This window comes from Dama dama, chromosome 33, assembly GCF_033118175.1.
Source record: "Dama dama isolate Ldn47 chromosome 33, ASM3311817v1, whole genome shotgun sequence".
Classification (NCBI taxonomy): Eukaryota; Metazoa; Chordata; class Mammalia; order Artiodactyla; family Cervidae; genus Dama; species Dama dama.
The window spans coordinates 9534626-9551880 of NC_083713.1; the positions used below are offsets into that span (position 1 = coordinate 9534626).

The window sequence follows — 17255 nt, forward strand, 5'->3', positions numbered from 1 at the left end:
TTCACTCACTAGTAACCTAGTATTTTCCAATTTGCCTTTGCATACTGGGTAATGAAGTCTTTATCTCTTTAGCTAATCTCATCAGATGGCAAAGTGAAGTTGCTCAATTGTGTCTAGCTCTTTGAGACCACATGGAACTGTAGCCTGCCACGCTCCTCTGTCCATGGGATTTTCCAGGCAAGAATACTGGAGTGGGCTGGCCACTTCCTTCTGCAGGGGATCGTCCCAACTTAGGGATCCAACCCAGGTCCCCCACACCACAGGCAGACTCTCTACAGTCTGAGCCACCAGGGAAGCCCCTCAGATTGGCAAACACTTTGCAAAAGAAAACACACTCCTTTCAGAGAGAGTTCATGTAGTTTGTATAGTATACAAATAAGTCTATAAATGCTGCTTAACTAAATCCTTTCATCACACTCAAAACCAAAGCATCTATGTGAGAGAAGAATGCTGAGAACTACTACCAGACCAACACTACAGAGCTAGGGAACTATCTTTCAAAAGATAATAAAAGAGGATTAGACAAAGTAACAAACTTCAGCAACAATGTTTTAAAAATTCATTTCGCTGTTGATAGAATTATAACCACACTTCTACTTTTCTCAAATATACTCTACCAGTGGACTGTGTTTCAAGCTCTACTTTATCAAACTGCAAAAGCACTGTCAGTTACACACTTACTTGGTGGTTCTGTAAGTATATTTATAGGTGACTTCTCGAGAAATCTGCCTGGCCAGGGCAAAAAGTTCATCTCTTCTTGTCAGCAGGGCATTATCCTTTACACAGAGCTGAGCAGCCGCTTCATTAACGGTGAGCTGTATTTCAGAATAAAGTTTCCAAAGTTATAAGCATTTTTATTTCATCAATGTAGAAAATGTTTCACTTGAGAACATAAAAATGTCACATCATTATGTAGTTAAATCATAATTTATGAAAATCAGGATAGCCTTTATTCCTAATTAGTCCTACTGCCTAATTACAGAAGAAAATCAAGTCACCTACACCTCTCAGAACTCAAACTAATCAAAACGGTCATCTTGGTTTTATTTACACGCTTTATTTATTTTTAAGTAGAAGAATTTATGGAAAATAAGCAAAATAAAAAGCTTAAAAATGTTCTGCATCTTTTTTTGCTTATGAGAAACCAAGGGATCTGATTATATGATATGGTGATAATATTTCCTTAACTGAAACTGAATATATCACAAAAATATACAAGCAGTTCATGCAGCTGAACACCAGAAAAATAAACAACCCAATGAAAAAATGGGCCAAAGAACTAAACAGACATTTCTCCAAAGAAGACATACAGATGGCTAACAAACACATGAAAAGATGCTCAACATCACTCATTATTAGAGAAATGCAAACCAAAACCACAATGAGGTACCATTACATGCCAGTCAGAATGGCTGCTATCCAAAAGTCTACAAGCAATAAATGCTGGAGAGGGTGTGGAGAAAAGGGAACCCTCTTACACTGTTGGTGGGAATGCAAACTAGTACAGCCACTATGGAGAACAGTGTGGAGATTCCTTAAAAAACTGGAAATAGAACTGCCATACGATCCAGCAATCCCACTGCTGGGCATACACACCAGAGGAAACCAGATCTGAAAGAGACACGTGCACCCCAATGTTCATTGTAGCACTGTTTATAATAGCCAGGACATGGAAGCAACCTAGATGCCCATCAGCAGACGAACGGATAAGAAAGCAGTGGTACATATATACAATGGAATATCACTCAGCCATTAAAAAGAACACATTTTAGTCAGCGCTGAGGTGGATGAAACTTACTACAGAGTGAAGTAAGTTAGAAAGAAAAGCACCAATACAGTATATTAACATACATATATGGAATTTAGAAAGACGGGAACGATGACCCTATATGCGAGACAGCAGAAGAGACACAAATGTAAAGAACAGACTCTTGGACTCTGTGGGAGAAGGCAAGGGTGGGACGATTTGAGAGAACAGCATTGAAACATGTATATTAACATATGTGAAACAGATGACCAGTCCAAGTTCGATGCATGAAACAGGGCACTCAAAGCCGGTGCACTGGGACAACCCAGAGGGATGGGATGGGGAGGGAGGGGAAGGGGGGTTTGGGACGGTGGGACACATGTACACCTGTGGCTGATTCATGTCAATGATGGCAAAAACCTCCACAATATTGTAAAGTAATTAGCCTCCAATTAAAATAAATAAATAAATTTACAAAACTGAAAATATATGGTTTGATAATGTGAAGTGACATGCAAATTCTTAGGAATAAAAATTAAATTATATTCATTAAATATTTATAAAATCACTTAGTAAAAGATAATAAAAAAGTATTATCACACATGAGGGCTAAAAAGGAAAAACAAGGTCTTAGAGTTACCAAATCTCTAAGATTCACGTTGTTCAGTTACTAAGCTGTGTCTGACTCTCTGCGACCCCATGAACTGCAGCACACCATGCTTCCTTGTCCTTCACTATCTCCTCGAGTTTGTTCAAACTCATGTCCACTGAGTCAGTGATGCCATCCAACCATCTCATCCTCTGTCACCCTCTTCCCCGCTTGACCTCAATCTTTCCCAGTATCTGGGTCTTTTCCAATGAGTCGACTCTTTGCATCAGGTGGCCAAAGTGTTAGAGCTTCAGCATCAGTCCTTCCAGTGAATATTCAGGGTTGATTTCCTTCAGGATTGACTGGTTTGATCTCCTTGCTGTCTAAGGGACTCTGAAGAGTCTTCTCTAGCACCACAGTTCGAAAGCATCAAATCTTCTTTATGGTCCAAAGCATGTATGGCCACATCCATACATGACTACTGGAAAAACCATAGCTTTAACTATACAGACCTTTGTTGGCAAAGTGATGTCTCTTTTTTAATACGCTGTCTAGGTTTGTCATAGCTTTTCTACCAAGGAGCAAATGTGTTTTAATTTGATGTAATTCTATTCTTTCATCTAAGTGTTAAATATTGCCAGTATAGAGTTGCTCATTGACACAACACCAGTTCTAAAAATCTAAGTATCAATTGTTATCCTAAAGTCCAACTCTATAATTTGCTTAATAGACTAGAGCATGTTTTTCATATAATGTTGTCAATTTAAATAGATGTAAGAAACTGCCAAGGGGTATATCAGACTTTTTTAAAAAGCAAGAAACCCATTCCAGGCATGATTGACGGCAAATTGACAGGACCTGAAGGCAGAGAGGCGTAGGAATCTGCTCCATCACTTACCAGCTGTGTAACTTTGGACATGTAAAAACGTCTCAGAGCCTCAGTTTTCTCTGCGGCAAAACCGGATAATATCACTACCTCCAAGGACTCTAACAAGAAGTGAGAAGACACACTTGCCACAAAGTTGTTTTAGTATCAATTCTCATTTTCCTTTGATAAGCAATCAGACATTTACTCTTCCTCCCTACCCTGACATTCCACTTTACTCACAATAACTTTTTTTAAAAAGTTTTTAAAACACAGGGAAGCAAAAGTAAACAAGTGCAACATGCATTCCATCCAGAATGACTATTAATATTTTTATGCATATTATTCAAATATTCCTTTGTGTACATACATGTGAACACAGGTGTGTAACCTCCTTTCCTTCACTTGACATATGCTGCATTTTTACTTTTTCATATGTTAAGCCAGAGACCTGGCTTGTCAGTCTCTGGCATGGGTTGTGAGCTTAATGAATATTGACTGACTAATGAATGAATGAAAGTATTCTTTACATTGTAATTTTTACTAACTAGACACACAAATCACTGCAGATGGTGACTGCAGCCATGAAATTAAAAGATGCTTACTCCTTGGAAGGAAAGTTATAACCAACATATACAGCATGTTAAAAAGCAGAGATATTACTTTGCCAACAAAGGTCTGTCTAGTCAAAGCTACGGTTTTTCCAGTAGTCATGTATGGATATGAGAGTTGGGCCATAAAGAAAGTTGAGCACCGAGGAATTGATGCTTTTGAACTGTGGTGTTGGAGAAGACTCTTGAGAGTCCCTTGGACTGCAAGGAGATCCAACCAGTCCATCCTAAAGGAAATCAGCCCGGAATATTCATTGGAAGGACTGATGCTGAAGCTGAAATTCCAATACTTTGGCCACCTGATGCAAAGCACTGACTCATTGGAAAGGACCCTGGTGCTGGGAAAGACTGAAGGCAGGAGGAGAAGGGGACGACAGAGGATGAGATGGTTGGATGGTATTACCAACTCGATGGACATGAGTTTGAGTAAGCTCCAGGAGTTGGTGATGGACAGGGAGGCCTGGTGTGCTGCAATCCATGGGGTCTCAAAGAGTTGGACACGACTGAGCAACTGAACTGAACTAAATGCTTGTAATGTGGCTACTGGCAATTAAGGCCAGGTTTCTTATTTTAAACCCATGGCTGAAGATGAAAGCATAATAGGAAGAAATTATTTTCAGCCTTCTCCCTCCCCTCCTAAAGAATCATCAGTAGATCAATTTCTTCCCTAAGTGCTTTTGATAAGCACAATGTTACAGGAGCAGAAAGTAAAACATACTGCAAAGAATAATTTCCTAAATAAATTAGCTTCAACTGCAGCTTAGTGGTAGCTACAGTGACCTTTAATTATCCTTTTTGAGTTGCCTGTTATGTAGCTAGTTCTTTTTTGTGCTCATAAACCTAAGTAAGTATGGAGAAATTCTGGTGGTAAGATATTTTAACTGACAACATTTCAGACGTACCAGCTCATGCACAGCCATAGATAATAATAACTTTTCAACATAAATTAAAAACAGTGTTCTAGTATTCCTTTCATCATCCTACCAGAAACCAAGAAAAACAAACAGAACACAATCTCTGTAACTGAATTCAGGCTCTAACAGACCAAAAACTATACTGAACTCCCCAGGTCCTCAGAGAGCCTTCTGGCAAAAAAACTGAGGCTAGAGAAATAATGGTAGCTCACTCCAAGTTGTAATATGAAGCCAATTCATCAAGCTTTCCCCTCAAAAATTATTGTCTGTAAGTATCTTCTAGATTTCATAATCCTAGTTGCTAATAATTAAATCAGTAACAATCATGATGTATTTTAAAAAGAAAAATTATCCAAAACCAGCAGTTAGTCACTGCAGCACCAAGCTAGCTTTTTAAAAGTTCTAAGTTTCTAATTTTGTTAAAAGTATAAAATAAGATAGTCTCCCTCATTGGTTTACTTACTTCCTCCACTTCCTCCTTTCATAGCTAAAAATACCAAAATTCCATTCATATCTTTGTGAAAAGATTTCTTAAAGTTAGTCTTCTATTATTTATAACTAGATTTTAAAACTGTCTTTGCTGGCAGTATTTAAAATGATAATCTTTTAACAATCAAACGATTGTGACTTTCAATTAAGCTTCACCTAAGTGTTAGCATAACATTACAACATGAAGGCTATGTAACAGGGAGGCTCAGAGGGCAATCAAGACTTCCATTTCCAGCAGAGGGAGGGCTATGTACTATGCCTGGCCTTCTCACATTTCTCACAGGAAAAATGGTGGCTAAAATAGGAAGAAACAATATCTTTACATTAATAAGCCAGCAAGTCTGTAAGAACTACTGAGGCAAAAATGAATGAAGACAGTATCTCAAAGACTAAGTTGAGGACAGATGCTAAACCAGATGAACTTTTAGAGTTTCAATCTTCACAGCCTTGTTAGGCTGGTGAGTATGTGGAGAGAGTAACAGAAAAACCCCAGAATCCATCAAAGGAGAGGCTGAAGAGTCAAAGACCTTTCCTCCATAAAGGTGAAAAATAATACAAAAGTACTACAGCCAAATGTAAGACAGAATCAGAAACGTACCTGTATACAGTCCCCCCTCACCTCCAGGGAAATGCAAGGAGAATTACCAGTCTTGAACCTTATTACTAACTGGGAGAGAATTTCATAAACCCAAATCAGCTCTTCACATGGGTTTTTAGCCCTAATTCACACTAACAGCCTGAGAATTTACTTTCATGGGGCTCCACAGTTGTACTGTGTGGAGCACAGGTGCCTGGTAGAAGCAAAAACAAAAAACCTCTAGGAGAGTCCATTTTCTTCCTAGCTCTCAAAACATTCCCACAGTTTCAAGAAATATGAGTTCATACATAGAAATCATTAAAGAGTCAAAGAAAGAAGGAATCAAAAGTAAAAACCAGCAGAAACAGTCCCTCAAGGACTTCATTTAAAGAGATAAAAGGAGTTGAAAATATGACTAAAAGAGTAATAGAGTAAAAATGACCAAGAAAAATTGAGAAGTCAGAAGGAGAGAAGAATTAAGGAGGAAAAAGAATTGGGGTATAGGGAAAAAAGACTTCTAAAGCAGACAGTAGTCACATAACCACTGGCTTCTAAACACAATGAAAGCCAAAGGCCAAGGAAATGATACCTTTGATTACGAACAGAAAGTAAATGACAATATAGAATTTGATACCCAAAATAAGTAGCAATTAAGAATGAAGACAAAGCTAGTGGTGGAGGTGATGCAACTGCAAATGAGCTATTTCAAATCCTAAAAGATGATGCTGTTAAAGTGCTGCATTCAATATGACAGCTAATTTGGAAAACTCAGCAGTGGCTGGTTAATTTTCATTCCAATCCCAAAGAAAGGCAATGCCAAAGAATGCTCAAACTACTGTACAACTGTGCTCATTTCATGTGCTAGTAAGGTAATGCTCAAAATCCTTCAAGCCAGGCTTTAGCAGTACGTGAACCAAAAACTTCCAGATGTACAAGCCAGATTTAGAAAAGGCAGCGGAACCACAGATCAAATTGGCAGCATCTGCGGGATCACAGAAAAAAGCAAGGGAATTACAGAAAAATATCTTCTGCTTCACTGACTATGCTTAAAGCCTTTGACTGTGTGGATCACAACAAACTGGAAAATTCTTAAGGAGATGAGAATACCAGACCACTTAATCTGTTTCCTGAGAAATCTGTATGCAGGTCAAGAAGCAACAGTTATAACTGGACATGGAACAACAGACTGGTTCAAAATTGGTAAAGGAGTAGGTCAAGGCTGTATATTGTCACCCTGCTTATTTTACTTATATGCAGAGTACATCATGTGAAATGCTGGGCTGGATGAAGCACAAACTGGAATCAAGATTGCCGGGATAAATATCAATAACCCCAGATACGCAGTTGACACCACCCTTCTGGCAGAAAGCGAAGAAGAACTAAAGAGATTCTTGATGAAAGTGAAAGAGGAAAGTGAAAAGTTGGCTTAAAACTCAATATTCAGAAAACTAAGATCATGGCATCTGGCCCATCACTTCATGGCAAATAGATGGGGAAACAATGGAAACAGTGAGAGACTTTATTTTCTTGGGCTCCAAAATTACTGCAGACGGTGACTCCAGCCATGAAATTAAAAGACACTCCCTTCTTGGAAGGAAAGCTATGACCATCCTAGACAGCATATTAAAAAGCAGAGATATTACTTTGCCAACAAAGGTCCGTTTAGTCAAAGCTATGGTTTTTCCAGTAGTCATGCATGCATGTGACAGTTGGACTATATGAGAAAGAAAGCTCAGTGCCGAGCAATTGATGCTTTTGAACTGTGGTGTTGGAGAAGACTCTTGAGAGTCCCTCAGACTGCAAGGATATCCAACCAGTCCATCCCAAAGGAAATCAGTCCTGAATATTCATTGGAAGGACTGATGCTTTAGCTGAAACTCCCAATATTTTGGCTACCTGCTGTGAAGAACTGACTCATTGGAAAAGACCTTGGTGCTGGGAAAGACTGAAGGCAGGAGCAGAAAGGGACGACAGAGGATGAGATGGTTGGATGGCATCACTGACTCTACGGACCTGAGTTTGAGTAAGCTCCAGAAGTTGGTAATAAACAGTGAAGCCTGGCGTGCTGCAATCCATGAGGTCACATAGAGTTGGAGTGACTGAAATGAACTGAGAAAAGCTTTTGTATACATATATATAAATATGTACAACAAATATATTTTAGAAAACTTACACACTTTTGCCTAACTAAAAAATTACATTTTGATTCCACTTGTTTGACTCAGTATGAATAGAATGCTAGATTTCTAATTAAAAAATAGATATGCAACAAACGTTTACTGTATAGCATAGGGAACTATAGTCAATAACTTGTAATAACTTATAATGGAAAAAATTTCAAAAAGAATATATCTGTATTTGTATAACCAAATCACCTTGTGCCATACCTGAATCATTATAAGTCAACTATACTTTAATAAAAATATATATATATTAAAAAAAATCAAGATGCACAGTCTGGAAATGGGGCAGATGATTTGTAATAAGGAAATACTCTTGAAAATATGCTGCCTCAGATGTATATCCATCAATATCTCAGTACTAATGCAACCAATATCCTCCTCTTCTACCCAAACTTACTGCCACATTTCAAGTGAGATTTATCTGTTGTCAACCCAAGAAAATAAATTGCTTTACTATTAAAAACAAACAAACAAACAAACTTGCTCCTTGGAAGGAAAGCTAGGACAAACCTAGACAGCACATTAAAAAGCAAAGACATCACTTTGCCAACAAAGGTCCATGTAGTCAAAGCTATAGTTTTTCCAGTAGTCATGTACAGATGTGAGAGCTGGATGGTAAAGAAGACTGAGCACCAAACAACTGATATGTTCAAATTGTGGTGCCAGAAAAGACTCTTGAGAGTCCCCTGGACAGCAAGGAGATCAAACCAGTCAATCCTAACAGAAATCAACCCTGAATATTCATTGGAAGGACTAATGCTAAAGCTGAAGCTCCAGTACTCTGGCTACCTGATGCAAAGAGCTGACTCACTGGAAAAGATTCTGATGCTGGGAAAGATTGAAGGCAGGAGGAGAAGGGGGCAACAGGGGATGAAGTGGTTGGAGGGAATCAGTGACTCAATGGACATGAGTTTGAGTGACTTCCAGGAAATAGTAACAGAGAGGGTAGCCTCACATGTTGCAGTGCAGAGGGGTGCAAAGAGTTGAACACAACTTAGCGACTGAACAACAATAACAACGAAAATGAGGGCGGAATGAAGATATTCTCCAATAGGGTGGGGAAGGAGAGAGTTTGCCTACAGCAGGCCTTCATTAAGAAAATTCTAGATAATGCACTTCAGGCCAAAGGACACTAGTTTCAGATGGTAAATGTGAGATATAAAAAAAGGGAAGGGAAGAAATACAAATAAAGGAAATAAATTCAAAGCATCAGTCACTGTAATCAATTTACATGGACCAAATGTTTCCGTTAAAAGACAAAGAATCTAAGACAGAACTTTTTAAATACCCAACTATCATATTTACAAGAGGTATATCGAAAATATAGATTCAGAAAAACCAAAAGTAAAAGGATGGAAAAAAGAAGTAACAAGCAATTACTAACAAAAAGAAAGCACATGTATTAATATCAACACAAAAAAGTTTTAAAAAGCAAAATGCATTATTAAAAATCAATAAGGCCACTACAGAATTCAAAGAGAAAGGGACAACTCCACAATCAAAGTAGGTGATTTCAACACATGACTCAGTTACTGATAGAGCAAGCAGACAAAATAATAAAAAATTCAGTCTACAGAAGGTTTGAATAACAGACCTAATAACTTGTTAAAACAAACACATAGAGAATACTCTAACAACAACTGCAGAAGCACATTTAAAACACTGACCACATACTGGGCCATAACAATATCTCAACATATTTTACAGGGCTGGCAAGAGGCAAACCATGTTCTCTGATCACAATGTAACTCAGTTAGAAATAATTAGGAAAAAGAACTAAGGAAAAACCTCTCACATTAGGAAATGAAAAAAAAAACACTTCTTAATAGTTTGTGAACAGAAAGTATAAATAAAAAAGAGAAATAATCAGAATTAAAACCTTTGGGAATAATGCTAATTCAATACATAGTGAGAATTCATGGCCTTAATTGCTTACATTAGAAAAGAACAACTGAACATTAATGAACTCAGGATAAAATGTAAGTTAGAACAATAAACTATACGAAAGCAGATGTAAACGAACACAACATAACTACAAAGTTCAATTAAGCCAAAAGTGCTTCCCAATAAAGAAGTTGGAAAGCTTTTCTGTAAAAGGTCAGCTAGTAATATTTTAGGCTTTACAGGCCAGTCTGTGTTAACAAAAACCCAACCCTACACCGTAGCTCAAAAGCAGCCACAGATAATACATAAACAGAAAGGCATGTCTGTATTCCAAAGAAAGTTTATCTGCAAAATCAGGAAGTGGGCAAAATTTTGCCCACAGGCTTTGGTCTGCAGATCCCTGAAAAAATTAATCTAACTGACAAATCTCTGGCAAGGCTGATCAGGGGAAAAGAGACAAAGGTACAAACAATATTAGGTCTTAAAAACTATAAACTATCCCAATAAGTTTGAACACTTAGATGAAATGGACAGATTCTCAGAAAAATTGTGAATTATCAAAAGTGACTCAAGAAGGGACACTAACCTGATAGCCCTATAATCTACTTTTGTTTTTTTCATTAACCAACATCATTTTAATTATACATGAGATAGTATTTAAACATTAATGAACTGAAAGAAATATATTCCCATTATTTCTTCAGATTTCATTAAACCCCAAACTTAGCAAAGTCTAATCTACTTTTTAAAATGATCAAAAGGAAATGTCCAGCATTTCTTTCAAGTATGAGATGGTGAAATTGTTCCACTCAAGCTCAGAGTTCAGAATAAAGCACTGTACCTAGTAATAGTATGTTCAGGTCTACCAGGTTCCCTGATCTGACAATCCCTGTCTCTCAAAACTAAAACCATTGGGGTTCTCTGACACCCTCAGCCTTGCCTTCTTAACGTTATAGTGGTAGCTGACCTAAACCTGACACCACCATGTATCCCATGGGCCTAGGTCCTTGTTGTCGCAATCTTCTTAGCACTCCACCTTCTATAGCATTTCCATTACATCTACAACTTACCCACTAACTCTACCTTCTCCTCTTTTTGTCCTTCCTGTCTTTGAGTCCCAGAGCTCTTTGGCTGGAAGCTGCTATCTGCTGACAAACATTCTCTATAATGCCGACTTGTCTGTGCTTCTATCTCTGAGTATTACAAGCCCCTACATTCTCCATGGCCTTGCTCTTCTCAACTTTCAGTCTCTCTCTTTATCCACTTACTGCTTTAAGGTTTGATGCACTCTGCTTACCTAGTTTACCACGTACTCTACCAACACATCTGGACAGATGGAACTCTGCCTGCCTGGACCTCTTTGTAATCCTGCTCCTGGGTTTGTCGTTAGCACCTGCCCCACACCAGTTAACGAGTGTGGTTCTAGGCCTCAGCCTCTTACATTATTATGCTCATGGTCTGACCCCTATGACCAGGCCATACTTAGCCATGTCCTAAGACCATCACTGATTCTCTAGCTTTAAAGAAAGTGTCTGTAACAATGATTCATTCTACAATTCTTTACAATAAAATGGAATGATTATAAATTTTACAATGTATACTGGGAAACAAATATAAAGTGCATATAAAAATGAGAATTTTATGTACTCGTGAGTTGAAAATTATTTTTCAGGTATAGATAACTTCCTGATGTTCATCTACTTGTGACCTACCTATATGTCTTGAAAGATGAAAAGAATAGTGTTCACAGACTTTGTAATACTATACACAGGGTCAGAAATACCACTAAAAGTGGATTAAGAATAAGTCATATCTTTCCTTATTTAGAACTTGAGGACAAACTAGTAACATTCTTTAGTCTTAGGAATTTAGAAAAACTCAAGTCTTTCCCTCATTTTAAACAGTCAAATTAAAAAATGTAAAATTATCACAATACCTAAACGGTACATTTGATAGTAGCTTCTTTAATTCCCTCAGGATTTCATAATTTCTACCAAATTCTTGGATGGTTACTAGTTTGAAGAAAGTGCTCTGATGCATAAACTTCTATCCTAAAACATATTATTGGACCAGATTCACACACTTGACTTACAAATAATAAGTGATCTAAGTTAAGTTTCAAAAACACAAGCCACATTTTCCAAAGCTCCACCCCCACATCTCCGCCTACTAGCATTCATTTTGATTGTTTCCTTCTTTTGGGAAACCCACAATGGGCTCATTACTTAAATACCACCTGTGCCTATTTAGTCAAAGAAGCAAAGAGCCCCTTAGGAAAAGTCAAGTGTGAAATAATTCATTTTGGATTTTTTAAAAGCAGGTTAGAAATTTTTTAAGTGAGATTGATAGGGTTTATTGAAGTCATCTCTTTAACATACTTTTGCTTTAATAAAAGTACAGGTCCTTGACTATGTTTCATCTGCCATGTTTTAAGAACTATATGAAAGCTAGATTAAAGCATGAACCTAAAACTGCCAACACGTTTCGCCCTCTGTTTCCTATCATAAGAGCCTTTAGCAGATTCCTCTACACTGGGCCACAGGTAATCAAAGTGTCAAAGTGCAGCTGAATTATAATGCTACTTGTATTTTCTAGATCTATTCACAAGTTCTTGTGAATTTATTATTGTATGGCAACAATACATAACAATTACACAAGGACATGCCCAAAGGAGATCAAATCATAGAATCCCTGTGACTAATCTTGCTAACCAATTTTCTGATATTAAGCATCAGTAGACATTCATATCTATAATAATTTAAAAATATCAGATGGTGAAACTGCTGAAAAGAAGATTAATATATAAAAATCGGCCAGTGATAGTAATTTAAAAAGGAAACAATTTCATTTACAATTATATCCCCTTTATATCTTATTCATGTATGTATAAAAGCAAAATAAATGTAAATGTTTATAATACAAACATTTAATATACACATGTATAATACACAATATTTGACCTAACAAGAAATGTTTAAAACTGTGAATAAAGAACTAAAAAATTACAGAAGAATATAGAAGAGCTAAGTAAATGCACATACTATGTTACTGTATGGGAGTTTTCATTATTGTAAATATATCATTTTCCCCCCAAATTAACTTATACCTTTAGGGCATTTCTAATCAAACACCAGCAGAAATTTTGGGGAAATTTGACAAATACACTAAAAACTTCATTTGAGAAGGAGAAATGTGTAAGATTACCTAAAAAAAAAAGACGCTGAACAAGAATACTATTGAAGGGGCACTTGCCTTTCCATATATAAAATACAGTATTTTGTTACAGTAACTGTCGTAACTTTATACTGGTGAAGGAACACAGAATCAGATAAATGAAAGGACACAGGACAAGACCAACGACCATTACTATACAGAATTAAATTTCCACATGGCAACCAGTCTAAAAGGTCAAAGGACATATGATCATCTGGAAAAACATTTACAATCTAAGACAAAAAGTTAATATACTTACAACATAAAAAGTTTTTACCAATATTTTAAAGGTAAGACAACTCCAACAATAAAACAAAGGATATGAACATAAAATTGGATGTCTATTAACCATATGAAAAGATGTTCTTCCTCAATAATGAAAGTTACTTTGAGCAATGGAAATTTTTCTTAGACTGACGAAAATTAAAAATGACAAATGCAGTATTAGCAAGAGTGTGGAAAAATGGACATTTGCATATAATAATGATAAAGAAAATATAAATTGTTCCAGCTTTTTTAGATGGCAATTAAGCACTATCTACTATAATATTAAATCTACATATTCTTTGGGCCCATAATTTTACATGTTGGAATCTATTCTATAGGAAAAGATGTACAAATCTGTAAAGGTATATGTGTATAATGTTTTAATATATAAAGTTTAAATTATATATATATATAATATTTATATAAATATATTTATATAAATATATTTTCTATAATTACATACATATATATTATATAATTATATATACAATATATATATTTAAAATATATAACATTTTTAAAAAATGAAAACTTAAGTGACATCAAAAAGTGAATGGCTAAGGTAACAGCACATACGTACTGTGAAATATAATGTAATCCATAAATGAATACAGTAGCTCTATATGTAACTGCTTGAAAATATAATAGTATACTGTACTTTGAGTATATTATTAAGTTTAAAAAAAAGAATTTGGAGAAGAGTGTGCAAAATATGACCCCACATTTGTATACGTAAAGGAAAGTAGCTGGATGTTTACAGATTCAATTACTTCACATCCTTCTGTAGGTACTGAGTACTTTTTCAATGAGTATATACTATTTTTTTGTTCAAGTACAAGTCTGTGGGGAATGATCTTATGTTTCTAAGTAATGAAATACTGCATTCAACTGAAAATTTTTTTCAAGCAGAATTTCTCTCCTTCTTCTAATGGATAAATGGCTATAAATTTTAGCTATGAAACAGCTTTTGTTTAAAAAAGGTAATTTTTAAATGCACTTATTTTTCAAGTATTTATTGAGTACATTAGATTCAGAGGATATAAAAATGAATGAGATACAATTTCTACCTTGAAGAACCCCAAAGTACACTGTGAGGGACAGACCAATATATTAAAAAGTACAATAAAGTGTTGAAGTTACTGTGATAGAAGTATGCATAGGGGTAAAAATGGAAAGGAAAGGTCATTCTACTTAGGGGAAAACACATTATAAAAGACTTAAGCTCATGCTTGAGTCTTAAAGATGATGTATTGGCCAGACAGACAAGAAAAAGGGAGAAATGTGAAAGAAATATACATACATGTATTCTTCTACTTAAGCAAAATATTTCTAGATAGACTGCTACAAAAATAAAATGAGGATTTTTAATGTCAAATGTCACAACAAAACAATATTCAAAGCTACAATAATTCTTCTAACATTCATCTATTATAATTTTGTTTTCTATGCTATGTGAAAATCACTTTAAGTTCTGGTTATTTTTTTACAACTTTTTTTTCTAAAAAGTCTACAAAAATGATATTTAAGTTAGATTTAAAATTTCATTTTAATTCTTAGTTAAAAGACAAACTGCCTTGTAAATGCAGACTTTATGCTTTCACTACTTAAACTGATAGTATTCTAAGAGTCACTCTACACTACAATTTTAAAGTTAAACATGTTTGAATTCAACACAGAAATACCATAACACCATAAATACGGTCAATTTTCACTAAAGAGTTACATTTTGCTGAACCTAAATGTCTTTAATCCAGGGAGTGTATCATCTCTGCTGTAAGCTATTATCAAGTTAATCTCTTTAAGAGACAGCACACCACATACACACAAAGAAAAATGTGGGCTTTTTTACCTCATGAAGTGTGAGGTGTTTCCCATCCTTCCTCTTCGAATCAAATCTGCCATATATTGCACTGTATTTTCGAATTTCCTCTTCTTTGTGTGGATCGTCATCACTCATCTCAAAGATGTGACCAATCATCTTGGCCAACTTCTTGTTGGTTTTCAGCAGCTCTTTAACTTCGTTCAAGTCACTTTTTGGCAGCGTGGGGGCCATCCGCTCCACACACTCGGCTACAGAGAGGGCGGCAGCAGCATCCAGCACCTCGCTGCTTTCTTTTGGGGACGCCGGGGAGCCAAGGTCAGCTGGGGAGAGGCTGTGCTCGCTCTCGGAGGCGTGGTGGCCCTGCCAGAGTCGGGAGTCACTGAGACTCTGCAGCGCTAGGCTGCCTACCACGTCTGACTTCCCCTGTCCCAAGCTCTGCACGCACGTGGCGGCGGCACACTTGGGGATTTTTAAGTGAGGTTCTCGGGAACTGCTGTTCCTTTCATAACTGCTGCAGGATATTCCCAGCCATGTCGGTGAGCCCTCTGGTAACTTATAGATGGGTATGCTACTGACAGGCAGAGACGTCAGTGGCTGATTGAAAAGGCCAGGGTTTGTAACCCAGTCTCTCAAAGCCTTCTGCAGCCTTCTAACATGAAGGGGCTTGCTAGCCATGCCCACGAGTGCCATGATCTCCAAGAACTCCTCTTCTCCAGCTTCACAGAGTTGCTGGACATCATCACCGCCTTGTTGGATAAAGGCATCAAAATAAGAAAGCAGGTTGGCTTTTTGTAATATTCTATACAGCTGCAACTCCCCAAGGGTCCTGGGTAAGGCTGCGGCCATCACTGTGGATGGGCTTAACCTGCAAAAAAAAGAGAGGAAATGCTCATCACACTTGCTAAAAAACTTCTTAAGCCTCTTTGTCGGACACTACAGGGTTTAAGATTGCAGTATGGGAAGAATAAAAAACAAGGAGCATTTGCACAGCAACTGACTGTTAAGGAAGCATTCTCTCTATGCTATGTGTGTGTATGTGTGTATGTGCGTGCACTCAGTCGTGTCTGACTCTTGGCGACCCATGGGCTGTAGCTGCCAGGCTCCTCTGTCCATGGGATTTTCCAGGCAAGAATACTGGAGTGGTTTGCCATTTCCTACTCCAGGGGATCTTTCTGACCCAGGGATCGAACCTCAGTCTCTTGTGTCTCCTGCATTAGCAGGCGGATTCTTTACCACTGATGCCATCTGGGAAGCCTCTCTGTACCTGTAAGTTATCTTACTCTCCTAACGATCATAATGATCAATAGTCAGTAATGGTTTCCGTTGTAAAAGAAAAAAATATGAAGGCTCAAAGATCAGCAATTTGCCTGAGATCTCATAGGTAGCTAAACAGGTCTAGCGACTTAAGCCAAACACGGCCCACAGGGCTCTGTATCCTGTATTTTTGAGTATTCAATCTGCTGCTTCCACGGTGTGCACACAGAGGTGAAGTGAAGGATAACAAAATTCTGAAGGAGGGTAAGAGGTGTACTCTGCTACTATGCACCGAACACTTGTGTCAGACCACGTGATAAACAGGCACTTAACGTTACATCTCATCCTCGCAACACCCTGTGAGATGGGTATAGGTAGTTCTTATTTTATAAAGAAAAAGTAGCAAGATTAGCCTGGCAGGCCGAAGATGAGAGATTTCAGTATGAACTAGAATTGATAAGATACAAGGTGCTATATTTAGGAATGGAGAAAAAAGAGGCAGGAAAAATTCAGACAAATAAATGGCAAGACTTGGTGATCACTTAGGTGTAAGTGATGAAGAGAGAGGAAACAGTTACCATTTTTTTAGAAATACTTTTTGTGGTTCCAGAAACAGACTAATAGGTGACTATGGGATTACCTATGCGAGAGTCTAGAACTGCAACAGGCATCAGGGATACAGAAAATTAGGGATGTTGGAATTCCCTTTCAAACACATGGCATTTAAGAATGTAGCACAAGACATAATGCTGAAGCAGAGCTGTCCTGTTTGCAAAATAACAGCATGGAAACTCAGTTTGTCTCAGGGTTCAAGAGAGAGGATGAAGCCAGCGGGTGTGG

At 37.1% G+C, this 17255-nt stretch overlaps 1 protein-coding gene across 1 annotated transcript in view; it reads right to left on the bottom strand.

Annotated features, from left to right (window-relative positions):
• Positions 1–17255, bottom strand: part of NAB1 (NGFI-A binding protein 1) — a 46890-nt gene that overhangs the window by 19485 nt on the left and 10150 nt on the right. The window contains exons 2-3 of the mRNA XM_061135536.1: positions 15189–16026; positions 682–815 (exon numbers count right to left, since the gene is read on the bottom strand). Coding sequence (XP_060991519.1) covers positions 682–815; positions 15189–16007 — 953 coding nt within the window. The 5' untranslated portion in view covers positions 16008–16026. The remainder of the gene's footprint in view (positions 1–681; positions 816–15188; positions 16027–17255) is intronic.